Source organism: Hevea brasiliensis, chromosome 16 (genome assembly GCF_030052815.1).
Source record: "Hevea brasiliensis isolate MT/VB/25A 57/8 chromosome 16, ASM3005281v1, whole genome shotgun sequence".
In the NCBI taxonomy this organism is placed as follows: Eukaryota; Viridiplantae; Streptophyta; class Magnoliopsida; order Malpighiales; family Euphorbiaceae; genus Hevea; species Hevea brasiliensis.
In genome coordinates, this window is record NC_079508.1 from 61166779 (window position 1) to 61181252 (window position 14474).

Here is a 14474-nt window from a genome sequence, read left to right on the forward strand (position 1 = left end):
TTTTTTGAAAAAAAAAAGGGAGCCTATTGCTTCATCGTACTTGGTTTAAGCATATAGGAAAAGGTATATTTTACTAGTTTGTTAAGAAAGAAAGCAGTTTCAAAACACCTTCATACAATTTTCAATGGTAAATTTGTACAATTTGATACATGTGTCACTGCAGAACTCACCAAGTGAATCCAATGCGTCGCAGATGCAGGCTCCAGTTTGGAACTTGAATAATAGCACAAAATTGGAAACCAAAATTTATGTCAGAAACTCTGATAGTATTTGTAGTTCTCAATTTACCCTCCTCTTCTAGCTGAAAACCCCAAAGAATCCTTGTAAACAAATATCTCAAGGACAACTTCATTGTGTAGGTACACTTGAACTTGAGAGGTCTTGGACATCAAGCATCAACCGATCAAATACATTTTAAGATTTTGGTTTTTCATTGTCTTCATATTCTCTGATAGCTATTTGCAGCAAATGAATTTTAGACTTGATTCAAACTAATACCAGAAAACTTACTTTATTAGCTTGTATTTGCAAATGGCAGCATTTCCAATGCCTTGGTATTAACATTGACATAGCTTTATATATGCAGAGAAGCAGCATTTATGTGGATTTTGGATACAGAGAAAACTAGGCTCCAACACTATACAACAACATCAACGTTCATAATTAATGCGTTTCACGGATTAAATACAACTTCTCACCATCATCAATCATGTCTACATCAAGAATTTTACCTGCATCTTCTGTTAGTATACAACAATTATCTGGAAGCTGTAGCTGCTCTGCTGCTGTCTTTATTAGCTCTTCCATTGTCTGTGGAACCCATAACACTATACCAGGTCTTTTTTGTTCTTTGGGACCCCATGGATGGAAAGGGAAAATTGTGCACTTCCTTCTCTGTATTTTATCTGTAATTTGCAATAGAAACTATGTTATTAACTTCTCTATGGGATCAGCTAAAATTCAAGCATTAACAATGAGAAAAAATTGGGTATATCTTCTCTCTGGTATTAGCATACGTGTTTGTAAAGAAGCTGCTAGATGGGATCACCTAAAATTATTCCATTCAACTAATTAATCTTTCCAACTGTGTATGAACCAAGAGAAACAAGGCTAAAGTAGAATAACCCCATCCATCAGAGACCAAAATCATAAGAAACAGTTATACCCAGCAAATCACCACAAAACTAGACTTTCTTTTTGTTTTTTTATTGCAATTTTGGCTGGAACCAATCAACAGATGCTTGGAGAAAATATTCCCATTGATGCTTGTCTAGATCTATAAAGGTAGACATGATAATACAACCACCACTGAAAACCCTACTTCCCCTGAATGAAACAATTTGCGTGTAGCATAATGTAATGATATTTTATTCGATTAATTTATTTATATATTTTAGCTAAATATTTCCCCCACATCAAACCAAGTCATTTGAGAGCCATTTTAACTTCCTGGTTATAGTATCAGGAAAATTTCAGTTTCCATTAGTGAGAGAGAAACTGGTAAGAGTCTTGGCAATACCTGTGCTTTCTTGAGAGTGAGGCCAGAATTCTGATAGCTGAGCAGATTTTGCATCTTCCAGTAGCTTGATCAAATTCTTGTTTCCAGACATCCGACCTTCATCAAGAGGAGTTTTTCCCCATCTAGAGAGTCAAAACAATAATACAACAGTTTAGTTATCAGAATTGTCTAACAATATTAATTGGACATCTATTTTGATAATTCTCACTTAAAAGGATTAGAAAGGTTCTGCTCAAACATCATTTTAGCATATCAATTGCTTTTGTATATAACTGCAAGTCAAAGACCCGGCTTAAGTAATATCCGAGTATTCAGCCCCTAGAACAAGATCACAGAAAATAGAAGCCATAAGAAAACATTGTTTGGTAATTGACAAAATTTTCTTTCCCATTTCTACAAATCATCAAAAGCTTAGCTTTCACTTATATTAATTGGACCTAGTTACTTAGCCTCATTCATATCCTCAAATAATGAAAAATAGCTCACTCATATCTAGTTAGGTCTCAAATTTAATAATATGCGAGAACTAATAACTTGCTCATAAGCATAATATAACAAATAAAATTATTTGAAACCTGTCTTTCAAGAAAACACTAGCTCCAGCTTCTAACAGCAACTTTGCCATCATATGTACTCCTTCGGAGGCAGCTACATGAAGTGGGGTTCGGTGATCATAATCCTTGGAGTTTGGATCAATGCCAGTGGACAAAATCCTTTTGAGAAGATCAGAATCCCCATTTGAAACAATTGAACAAAGAAAACTACCAGCATCATCCAAGCTCAAGTCAGCCCCTTCTTTAACAAGTAAAGATGCAACATGATCATGTCCATTCTTGATAGCTTCCAGTAAGGGAGTATTTCCAAATTTATCTACCCACAAAAATAATCACACATTATCATTATGACATGGTCAATAGGTTACTTTATAAAACTGCCAAGGACAAGAGAATTACCTTTGATGTTAATATCAACTCCTTCTTGAACAAGGAAAAGTGTAACGTCTTCATAACCTCTTGATGCTGCAAGATGCTGTTAAAAAAAAAAAAAAAAGGGCTCTTCTCAGATAGAGTTAAACATTTCTTTCTCTTACTCTACCTTTTGGAAAATATAAATTTCCCCAATGATGATGGAACCAAGATAAACGCAAAAGAAGATATGGCAAAAAGGTGTATGTTATAAGCAAAGGACAGTACTGCAGAATTTTCTAATGTGAACTGAATCAATAAAATCATGACCTGATATACCCTCAGTTCTGGGCATGAACCAGTGACTATACGGTCAAAACTCTATGACTGAAGTCCAATTATGAAATTATGTAACCCTTGTTCCAAGCTCCCAATATATGTTAACTGGGAACAAGTATGTCCAGTTGTTGGGCTGGCCTATTTTCCTAGTTGTTCCACTAATTTGAAGTGGAAAAGAGTCATAACCAGTGTTACCTAAATCATAGCAAAACCCCAACCCCCTCCCCCTCTCCCCCCAAACACCCCCACCCTCCTCCCCCCTCCCCCCTTTTTCAAATGGCATTCCAGAACGTTTGGTCCAGAATGTGATACGTTTGCGCAGAACATGGAAACTGCCATCTAAATTTTGTCTCCTTAATCCAGTGATTATGTTTAACTAGGAAGTTAGCTAGTGATTTAAGGTGTTTAGATACCCTAGAACTCTACATCCTTGCCAACAAACTCCAGTAGGTCACAGATTTCAACCGGAAAAGAGACATAAGAAGTATTAATTTTTCGGTTGTTGCATTTTGGGGTTCAATATTGCATTTTGTTTGAGACTTTCTCTTCCCCCTTTAAAGTTTAAACTAGTTTGCTGGTTTGGAATTAGGAATTTTAGGCCACTAGTGTTTACCTGTCCCCGTCCCTCAAACTACAAACTAGGTAGCACTGGTCAGAACTCCAGGTATCCTTATCAGACATAGTACTTGAGGATAAAGTGAAGAGTACTATGCTCCCCATCAAAGCAAAGAGTGTGAAGATTACTCTCTGCTAGTTAACTCTTCAATAAATCAAAGGCAACAATATCCATTTAGAAGAAGCATGTTACAAGCCAAAAAATCAGTTTCTATAGTTCACTCTTAGATTTTGCTAGACAAATGGACATCACACGGAACAAGAAAATAGACAAGGGAGAGATTGATTAATACGGGCGCAAAGATGTATATAATTCATCAGCAAATCATACCAAGGGTGATCTTCCATCATAATCTGTTCTGTTCGGATCAGCTCCTGCTCGGACAAAGCTTTTTAGCTCATAAAGATCTCCATGGTAAGCGGCACTATTCACCCTCAAAGCAAGTTCAGCTTCTTGCTTTCCAATGTGAAATGTAATGTCTGATTCTAGTTGCTTGTCTTGAAGACTGCTTTCTTTTTCCTGTCAATTTTTCTAGTTTAAGACATCTTGATTAACATATATAAAACCCAATTTGTAAAGCATATATCTGAAGTAATTGTGAATTGGATGCATGCAAAATATTCTAACATACGTGCATGATGTGATGGTTGAAGAGAAAAAGAATAAAGTAGGGAAATAAGTTGGACCAAATTGTACATAACCTCATAAGCAGAGCTTAGTTACCTCTAAAATGTTGTTCAAGATTTTACGTCCATCATAAAAGTATATCTCAAGTATATTTGAGAAAGATTGTTTGTCAAGCCGTAGAAGCCGGCATAATTCACAAACACGAATAGTATATGGCTGAGGAAAGTTGCAAAGGATCGAAATTTCTCCAAATGAACTGTTAGGTTGTAAAAGTGAGATAGTCTCCTCTGATCCATCTTCCCCTGTTCCAACCACCTCCTGCATCCAGGAGGGAAATGGCTATCTTACATAAATCTGCATGTCGAAAACATCAAATCTACTTTCTATAGGAACTGCTCAGAAATGAAACAATTTCAACCAAGAACCAAATAGAGTTTATCTAGTTACAAATTGTTTTAAGCGATAACTAATGATCACATCATAAGTTGCAATGTTGTACAACATTCTCACTCACCAGCATACATTGGAAAACAAAGTCCAGCAAATACCATATTGAAAAATGACAATTCAAGGACTGAAAATTTTAATACTTGCATGTGTAGAAACAGTTGCGGATTTAGAAATATTTTTAAGTGAGAACAAAATATGAATGTATATGGGTAGTTATATATGTGCACATTCAAATAAAGAAAAATCATTAATATCAGTAATATTATTTTCACATAAAAGAAAATTATCATTTGCAATTCTAAATTATAAGTCAGACGAGTTCCTTTTTTTCAAAAAAAAAAAAAAACAAGTGATACAAGTAAGTTGGATATTTGATTAAGAATAAAAGTACATTTAACTACTATAATGATGTGTGTATTAAAATAAAAAAGTAAAAATAAATTTAAAAAATAAAAACAACAAATTTAATGAGCAATTTTATTTTATTTTCTACCTTCAGAAGGATAAAATTTAAATTAAAGAATGAAGTTATTTAGTTTATGAATCAAACAAAATATAAGTGACTAAAAAATATCAATTATTCAGTGGAACAAATTTTTAATATAATAAAAGCAAACCTAAAATTTTAGTAGGGGCAAAATGCTATTTAATTAATATTTCTAAAGAAATGGGTGGCACCCAGTGCAGGCACTTGCCCCCCCTGTAAATTCACCCCTGTGTAGAAAGACATAAGTGTGTGTGATAATTCAATGACAAAGCAAGAATTGTTGTGAAAGAGATCCTAATGTATTATACACAGAGTACAAGATAAGGAAGCAATGTACAAAAAATTATGAAACTTATGGAGAACATAAACATTATATCAATTATAATGGAACAATGTGACCGTAGCAAATGGAATTGTACCAGCACGCCATGACAGACAAAATAAAGTTGATCTACAACGTTTCCCTGCTCCATAATTACTTCTCCTGGGAGAAAAAACTCCTCATGAAGCCTAATAACCTGAAAATTTTAAAAAATAAAAATATGAAAATGAATGTAGTCCTATGAGGGTGTCACAATGGTTACCCAGCCATGCAATAAAGCATAGAATAGGGAACAAACTATCCAGAAAAAACTAGAGGTTGTACCATTTGATGACAGAGATGGATTGATTAACAATAGTTTGCATAAGAACGAGATAGGCCAAGGAATGCACCAGTACAAAAAAAGGTGACTTCTTACGAGTAGAAAGCATTAAAAGAACAAGAGGAAGATTCATAAAGACATGGAATGACACAAAAGAAGATGATAACAGTAACCAACACTTGCTAGTTGTCAGAGGATGTTTCATTGAACAGACAAGAATGGTCAAATCCACGTATGTAACACAGGCAACCTAGTTTCCATCAAGAGCCACTTTAATAACCACGAACTACTTGTTAACTTGTTATTACTGCCCATTATCCTATCTATGTCAGAGTTCACCAGTTGAGCTTTGATAAAATGAATTTCACACATGTATGTAATCCTTGCAATTTCAAGAGCACTCAAGTCAGATTCATCTCCTTCTTCGTCCATCTCCATGCAACAATGTATAAAAAGGTCACAGGATTCAAAAATTAAGTACAAGAAAACGCCCCAGTAATTATTACAACATCAGGGTTTCTTGTAACACTATTGTATTAAATTATAACGGTGATTGCCAATGAAATCCACAACGGATTTAAACCAGATGAAGAAACAGAACTTTACTTTTCTATGATTCCTAGCCCATTGGACATTCACTTTGATTTCACTTATCTATCATCTGTCAAAGCGATGGCAGAAGAACTTAGCAAAAATGACTTACAATCTGATTAATAAATTCTGCAGAGCATCCTTTGAACAGGGGAACATTTTCAACATATGGCATGTATAATGTTTGGGAAATCTGCAAGAGAGGCAAGAAATAATGATAAGCCTGAATTTCCTAGACACCTAGGAAAAAGAATCTAATATGTAAAACTATGATATATAAGAATTCAAAATCCACAAGCACCAATAGGGGTTGAAAATAACAAGTAATCTGAAAGACAATAACAGTCATTTTTAAGTGGGAGATAGGAATCATTGGATTATATCCTCATCTCCTTTATGGGATCTACAACCAATGAATAATAAGTTTGAAAGAGCGCCTTTCTATAGGAAATGTTGCATTATGGTGTTGTTCAATTTTATCAAAACATCCACACCATTCCTGCTGTTGGAACTTGGAACCTTCTGTCCTCTTTTTGGAGATAAATTTAAGTTCGAATTTTGAAAATTTCTTTCTTGGGCAACATGACCGTTTGAGGATTGAAGACACTTAGACTAATTAATTGCAAAGCTGGTCTGATGAGACTCTTGGATTGGCTGGGGGTAAAATTTTTCTAAAAGACTAAAATTAGGCATTTTAGGGTTGCCATACATTATTTTATCCAATTCAATGGTGCTCTCTGACTGTTATTAGAAGATTAAGTAGAGAAATTTGGACTGGTAGTATTCTCATCACATGATTGAAATTTCATTTCTCTCCTCTTTTTTCTGGGAATTCAAGGAAGCCACAAATGATGATCCAGTTCTGGTCTAAAACGGGCTCCAGTACAGGATGCTGTATCCATACAAGCAAACCTAGGCTCAGGCTAAATTGTTCACTGGGCAATCATTCTATCATTGCCAAAATGCTCATGTTTATATTTAACAAATATTTGGTGATCAGAAAAGTTTGAAAAACAGAAAAGTTACCTTAGCACGAATAGATATAGGAATATCCTGAAGAACAGAAGCTTCAGTGTAGCTACTTTCATACTGTAAGCGCAAATGGCCTTTGCTCTGGTTACGGATGTCCCTTCCAAGTCCATTTCTGTTCATATATTTGATGAGATCTGTCATTTTATCCCTGAACTTTTCTGTCTTTGATCCTTTTACAATTAGTGCTGTCATATTGCCAATCAAATAAGCACCAAGAACCATATCGAAGGACACATATATCATTACAAATATCATTTCCCTCAGATTTACAGCATGTATATCTCCATACCCTGTGGCAAAAAGAGGGCACTCATTAGCATTCAAAAGACTCCTACAAACTTGACGCGTGCAATAAGAAAGATTCTTCAAATAAAAACTGGCACAATTTCAAGAAAAGAAGATACAAATGTGAACTATTCTAAGTGCAGCTAACATAATTGCAAAAATTATGCTTTTTCAAATGAAAATGAAATCTAGAAAAACTGAAAGCATTTAAAAACCAAACAAGGATTTCCATGGATGGCAATATAATTAATCATTTGAGGTTAACACAGCCTTGCCTCAATAGGTTGGTTTAAGCTAAACTATATATTTTAACAAATAATAAAAGAACTCTGACAGCTTGAATCAATACTAGAATAGAAATTTTGTTCTAAAAGCATCAGCTACTATTCAAAATTCAGCCCTTGCAAGAAAATAAAAAGAAATTCATACAGATAAGTAAAATTCTAATTGCAATCAATATTTCTCATATTCTTTTTGTTTCCAGTAGATCTAGCAAAAATTTCTATGAATCACAGCCCTTTACTTTTCCAATTAGGCTTGTGAATAATACAATTTTGGACCCTTTAACCATTTTGTGATTGTTTTGAAGTCAAACTATGCACTTATGAGCTTAATAAGGGAAGTACAAATCAGAAAACCAAAATTTTATAGGTTTATCGTGTAACGAACAAAAGGGAACTTACCAACAGTGGCCATAGTGACAACAGCAAAATATAAAGATGTTACATAACGCTTCCAGATGTCAATCTCTCTGAAGTGTGAATAGCTGTAGTCACCCATCTTTAAGCTTCCAATCCAAGTATAACCCTCTTCAGAGGATGGTAGAGTGGTAGCCAAATAGTAAAAAATGCAGGCTGCGGTATGTGTGCAGTAGAGTTCTACAGCAGTAAGTTTTACAATTCTTGTAAACAGGTAATTTATTCGTATATCCTTCTCCATATTTTGGAAAAAGTTAGTTACTTTGCGCACTCGGCTTAGCCTAATCCACAAAAGATACCTAACTTCTTCTTTATGTCCACAAGCCTGTATAAAAATGTTTAAAACGTCAAAGAGTAATGATATGAGGATGATCCTTGGTGCAGTTCTAAGATTGCTACATTGTGACCTAGAGTTTGTGGATTCAAAGCACTGAAACAGTAAAATGTACAAAGCCCTGTTCACTAGGACACCTTTTAGATATTGATGATATTACAAAAAAATTTGTGAAATTCTAGTTTTCATTCTACACATAAAAACTAATTCCATTTGTCTCTTAACCTTCCCGAAGAATATCATTAATAAATTCTAAACCTCACAACAAAGCACAATTGTGATGTCCATTCAAGGGATACCATCCAATGAAACATTTGGGTTTCTCATTATATGTTTTGAAACAAGTTTGGAGGAAATCGTACAGCTAAAGGGGGAGCTATTGGTGTACTCAAACTAATAACAGACATCATCATATCACAAGCTGCATAATTAATATCAATATCCTTGGTTGAACCTCATTGTTTGTGAGGCAAAACGAGGGAAATGAAAAAGGATTACACTGTAGACGCAAACCTGTTCTAACCAGTTATAACATTAACAAATAAAGAGGAAAGGTGATGTCAACTCTTGGAGAAATTTTAGCATACAACCATTTTACGTACAATAATCTCTTTATAACCAGTAATTATAGTGAGTCCCATGTGTGTCACATCCGTTCATTGTACATACAACTTCTGTGCTAATAAACATTAAACAGATTGAAAATTGAAACAGGTAGCAGTAAAAAGATTTTAGAGAGAGATATTTACTGAAAATAAATAAATTTTGGCCTTTTTTAGTTAAGGATAAACATAACTAGAGAAGTAGAACTCTCAAAAAAGTGTAAAAAGAAGTATTATTTGGTTTGTACTATCAAACCAACTTGACAGGAAGTAGATTATTTTATGTCCCTTGTGTAAGGGGAGTAACTCAGCTAAGTGAGACTTAGTAAGTTGCAGTTCCCTATGTAGTAATTTACCAATTTATTTTTTTTATTATTATTTTCTTTTACAATTTAAAAGCAAATTACTTACTAATAAATTAATTTGTATATCAAAGACATTTATATTTTTTCAGAAAGTAAGTTCCTGAATGTGTACTTTACGGGAAATAGTGTTTTGAACCAAACAAGGTTTTAAAAATAATAAATATATTTTTAAATATTAATTATGATGAAACCCATATGAGACCTACCACAACTATAACAAAACCATTGTTATCAGAGAAATAAATGAATACCTTGTAGATGATGTCCCAAGGCATGCAAGCGAGTAAATCAATGAAAAAATGAGATTTTAAGTACCTGCAACGAGAGAGAAAACCAGTGGCAAAGTAACCTCATAAAAAAATGAACATAGCAAATGTTCAGAAACCATTCTACTAGAAAACAAGAACGGATACACAATATAAGGATGTGAAAAATTATTAGTCAAGACAGACTAGCGTATGCTGCGACTGTCAACTCACAAGGGATGTGAAACCCATATCACATGAACCGCTCCTAAGTCCCAACTAATAATTTTACCATATACATTACTACTTGTTAAAGAGGTGTGAAACTACCACATGGAAGAAATTAAAAGTGAGATTAACATGGTTACTGCCCAGTTCAGAAACAAAATTTGATAACTCAATTCGAAATAGAAATCAAACCAAATTTGAATTGACTAAAAATTGATCTCTAACCAAATTAGAATTGAACAATTTGATTTGATTTGATTTCAGGTGAAAACTTTTTTTTACATTAAAAAAGAAAAAAATAAAAAAAAAAAACTCTTAAAGCTGACGATTCCGATCTCAACAGACCACTAAGGCACTATCCATACACCATCACTCTCATGAAGTACGAGTCCATTTAATTATAAGAGGGAGGAAGCATGCACTAATCCCTCGAATATAATAATTTCTCTAGCCATAAAGTATAACAAATAACAAAATGCAATAGGTGCAATAGTCCGTTTCTCTCATGCACATGTACTACTGAAAATGGTCATGCTATATAACTAAAAATTTATGCTGAGTTAACTATGTATGAAACTAACCAATCGTATAGGGTTATAAGATTTTACATAAGAAATTAATGAAAAAAATAAAAAGCATACAAGCACAACGGAGGAAAAACAAAATTTACCGAAGAGCAACAGGAGTGCGCTTATAGATCATACGATATGTCTGGCTGTCTCTGTAGGCAACGAAGAACTGTAGAATGATATCAAATAGGAAAGCAAGCTGTCCAACAATTTCCAGTATGAAGAGGTTCTCAGGTAATCCCCTGAAGAAACCAAACTCCATGGGTGTAAAGAAGGATGAGTAGACTGCCCATATCAGTATGAACTTCGTCCATGCCCTATACCATCTGCATCATTTGGCAAGGTGTTACTAACCCCAGCCCAGCAGATTACAAGGAGGAACTCAAATTCAAACCAATCCAATAATAACCAGGAAGAACTCACATTCAAACTTTACAAATACTTAAAAAGGAAAGAAAGAGTACTTCTAACAGCTAGTAAACACTATTACAGTTAATTCAATAACATCAAAGTGCTATTGTTTGTCTTTGGGTTTTGTCCCATACAATATTAGGAAGATAATTTTCCTTACTACCGATGAATTTGACACACTCGAAGAGCTGAGGTCTCTCTCAAGTACATATTACCCTTTTTTTTTTTTTTGGTAAATATGAAATTAGTTCACCAACCCCTCCAAGACTCTAACGGCTTTATCACACCGGTTTCATTGTACTACGTCATATATATCAAAACATATCAGAAAATGTCAATCAATCCCTAGAAAACACAATTAAATGAATTCGTAATCTTTATTTTTATTTTAAACTATCAACAAAATTAGAAAAAGAAAAATGAATTTTAGGACGATCAAAATTCAGCTCCTACATTATAATATTATACAAAAAAGATAATCGACAATTATAAACTGCTACCTCACTAATCGTAATCTTTGTTTAGCTCCCACCGATTTTCCATACTCCGTATTTGTACAACTATAACGATAACATAAATGTCTGTAATTTTATATTATGCATGTGCACTAGGTTTATGTATACACACACACGTTCCACTGATCTTCAGGTCTGTTTGGAAACAGCTACAACCATCTTTTTTTAATTTCTTTTAATTCCACATGTTCAAATTAATCTTTCTTTAAAACAAAATTAAAAGTTTTAAAAACGCATGCGCAGACCGCCACTTCTTACTCTCAAGCATCCAGCCATCCAACTGGACAAATCTTCACCGTTGGATGTTCAGAAAGTCCTGGCAGTGACGTTGATAGTCCAACCAGGTAAACTCCACCACTTGTAATCCCATGGCGGAAAACACCGTTTCGGCTAAACCCCATCAAAATCTAAGATTCGCGCTCATCTACCAAAAATAGTTTTTTTTTTTAAATGAAAATCTAAATTTATCCCAGTAATTCTGAAGCCTCAATTAATTATCCTTTTTCTAATACTAAAAATTAGAAGGTGATTAATTACCTGTTTTCAGGTCGGATAAAGAGACCTGTAGAGACGTAACGAATACCATTGATTACCGATTCCCGACTGAACTTCCGCCGAGTCCCTGACTCAAGCCCTAACTCGTTCTCTATGAGATTGAATCTGCTCCCTCGCGACGAGTTTATTCTATCTCTAACATCCTCCACCTCATACTCTCTATCCTCCTGCTCCTGCTCCTCCTTGTTGCTGATCTCCCTCTCTTTATGACCCCCCATATTTCCTCAGCTCCAAATCTCTATGCCTATACTTCTACATTTCCGTGAAAGATTATGTATAGATTAAAGTGTTGCAATGACGGAAGAGTTCAAAGGAAATAGAATCGTTCACATTAAAATTAAGATAAGAATGTAGGAAAGGAGAGGAAACGAAAGGATATGCAAGTTGATGAGAAGGGTGACCATAACATATATACTTTTATGGGAAAGAGAGAGAAAGAGAGCAAAAAGTTATGGCGTGATTTTATGGAGTCACGAGAAAAAGGGCAGCTGTAGAGATTGAAGCTGAAAAGAGAAAGAAATTGGGTGGCAAAGCTGTTGATATTGACGATGATTTATAAGATTTTTGGCTTTTAGGTTGCTTTGCTTGTTGACATGAGCATTGTAAGGATGAGCTTTTTGTTTGCTGGGAATGCGCGGAAGGAAGGACTCCGGGCGTCTGAATTTATAGAGTTTGCCAGCCGCTCTAATTATTTTTTTAGATACAATCGTAAAAAAAAAAACAAAAAATTCTATGTTTTTTAAATGTTTTAATTTTATTCCTATTCTACAAATTACTGATTAAACTTTAGACTATATTTAAATGGGAGGAAAATAAAACAGAATAAACAATTATAAAAAAGATTAATAAATTTTTTTTTTTGAAAATGAGAAAAAATTAAAAGAATAAAAAAATAAAGGTAAAAAATAATAAATATATTTACTATTTATTTTTTTTCTATTTTAGAGAGAAAGTGGATGAAAAAATTATAAAATTATTTTTTTATTTCTATAATTATTTATTTTAATTTTAAATAAAAATAATAAAATAAATATTTAATTATTTAAAAAATTATTTTTCTTTTTTATTTTCCTACCTAATATCTAAATAAGGAAAAAAATAATTTTTATTTTATTATTTTTATTTTTCTTTCTTTTTTTTTCCTCTCTAACAAAGTTCTCAAACGGTGTTAAATTTTTTAATCATTGTCAACTCTAGCTATTATATGAATCAGAATTGGGACTACAAACCTCATTATTTTAGTTCCGATCCTGTTCATTCAACATTCTAATTGAATTGTTCATAATTTTTTTTTAATTTTTTAAATAAAAAATGTGATTTAATTCATAATCATTTTATTTATTTTTTATTTAATTTTAATCTGATTCACTCTTAAGTCAAGTTAAAGAGAGGTTTAATTAGTTTTTATTTAACTTAAAATAGTCTGATTTCGATTCTGAATCGATCATTGGCTGGGTCTATGCCACATAAGCACGCCACGTTAACCCATTCATCCCCTAAACTAGACAATCCCTAACCCATATTAACCCTTAAAATAATCCGTAAATTTATCCCTTTTATAAATGATACCCTTCTACTCCCCTAAGCATCTAGCCCACTGTCATCTCCTTTTCTATTATCCTGTGCCGCCGTACCTCCACTCATTATCGCCTATTGCAATTTCACCCACAGACACACCGCCATTGCCTCCACCTAGCGCGTCGGAATTTCCCTTGATCCCAGCACACAATGATCAACTTGAAAAATAATTTTTCCCTGTGCGCGGATGCATATACCCATCCACTCATCAATAGCCATTTTGGTTAAAATTATGGTAGTCTCTTATTTATATATATATATATATATATATATATATATATATATATATATATATAATTTGAAATAGTGACATTGCATTTACAAAAACATCAAATTAAACTACCGAAAAACATGGACCGTAAATTCCACGTGAATAAAAGATCACCTCTTGGCTATTGTATTGTATTGTAATCTAGCCAAGTGAGATGACGAGTGGTCGATTAGTCGTGATAATCGGGTTGCGGGGCGGTTTTTTTTTTTTTTGGGACACAAGGTTTGGGTTGACTTGTATCCTCCATGTCATGATAAGGATTAATTACAGATGATAAATTAAATTGATCAGCCTGACGATTGACCAAAAAAAAAATAATTGAGCAGCCTGACGGGCCATGATACGCAGCTATTACCTATTATCATTTTTAATGCTCCGGTATTTTCCAAATTAATAAAGACGACTTATCATAAGCATACTCAATTTGCCTTGATTAGTTGTTAATTAGCACAGGATCTTGAAAATATTTATTTTTTTAATAAAAAAATATATTAATTATTAAGTGGTACTATCATATTCACGAGTCAATTTTTGCATGTCCAATTAAAATAATTCAAAATTTTAATTATTTTCAAAATCTTTGATCAATTTTTGACAGTTGAATCGAT

General features: G+C 33.5%; 1 protein-coding gene across 3 annotated transcripts; it reads right to left on the bottom strand.

Annotated features, from left to right (window-relative positions):
• Positions 1-495: 495 nt before the first annotated feature.
• On the bottom strand, positions 496-12645 carry LOC110637191 (potassium channel SKOR). Of its 3 annotated transcripts, none has more exons than XM_021787184.2 (13): positions 12000-12645; positions 10638-10862; positions 9746-9809; positions 8179-8518; positions 7205-7500; positions 6291-6371; positions 5363-5461; positions 4103-4324; positions 3710-3898; positions 2473-2548; positions 2095-2389; positions 1520-1641; positions 496-905 (listed from the first exon to the last, which is right to left on the bottom strand). In XM_021787184.2, the coding sequence occupies exons 1-13, from the start codon at positions 12233-12235 to the stop codon at positions 664-666; spliced, it is 2487 nt and encodes an 828-aa protein (XP_021642876.2). In that variant the 5' UTR covers positions 12236-12645; the 3' UTR covers positions 496-663. The 3 variants fall into 3 exon arrangements, with proteins under 3 accessions (XP_021642876.2, XP_057994094.1, XP_057994095.1); XM_058138111.1 differs by lacking the exon at positions 12000-12645 and adding an exon at positions 11448-11577; XM_058138112.1 differs by lacking the exons at positions 496-905; positions 1520-1641 and adding an exon at positions 1665-1837.
• Positions 12646-14474: the final 1829 nt, after the last annotated feature.

Excerpts from the sequence above, each read along its gene's own strand:
- LOC110637191 (XM_021787184.2), bottom strand. The coding sequence starts at position 12,235 with ATGGGGGGTCATAAAGAGAGGGAGATCAGCAACAAGGAGGAGCAGGAG. Across the intron at positions 10,863-11,999 it reads TTTATCCGACCTGAAAACAG|ATGGTATAGGGCATGGACGA; the intron begins GTAATTAATCAC and ends CAAATGATGCAG. Across the intron at positions 9,810-10,637 it reads CGCACTCCTGTTGCTCTTCG|GTACTTAAAATCTCATTTTT; the intron begins GTAAATTTTGTT and ends CTCTCGTTGCAG.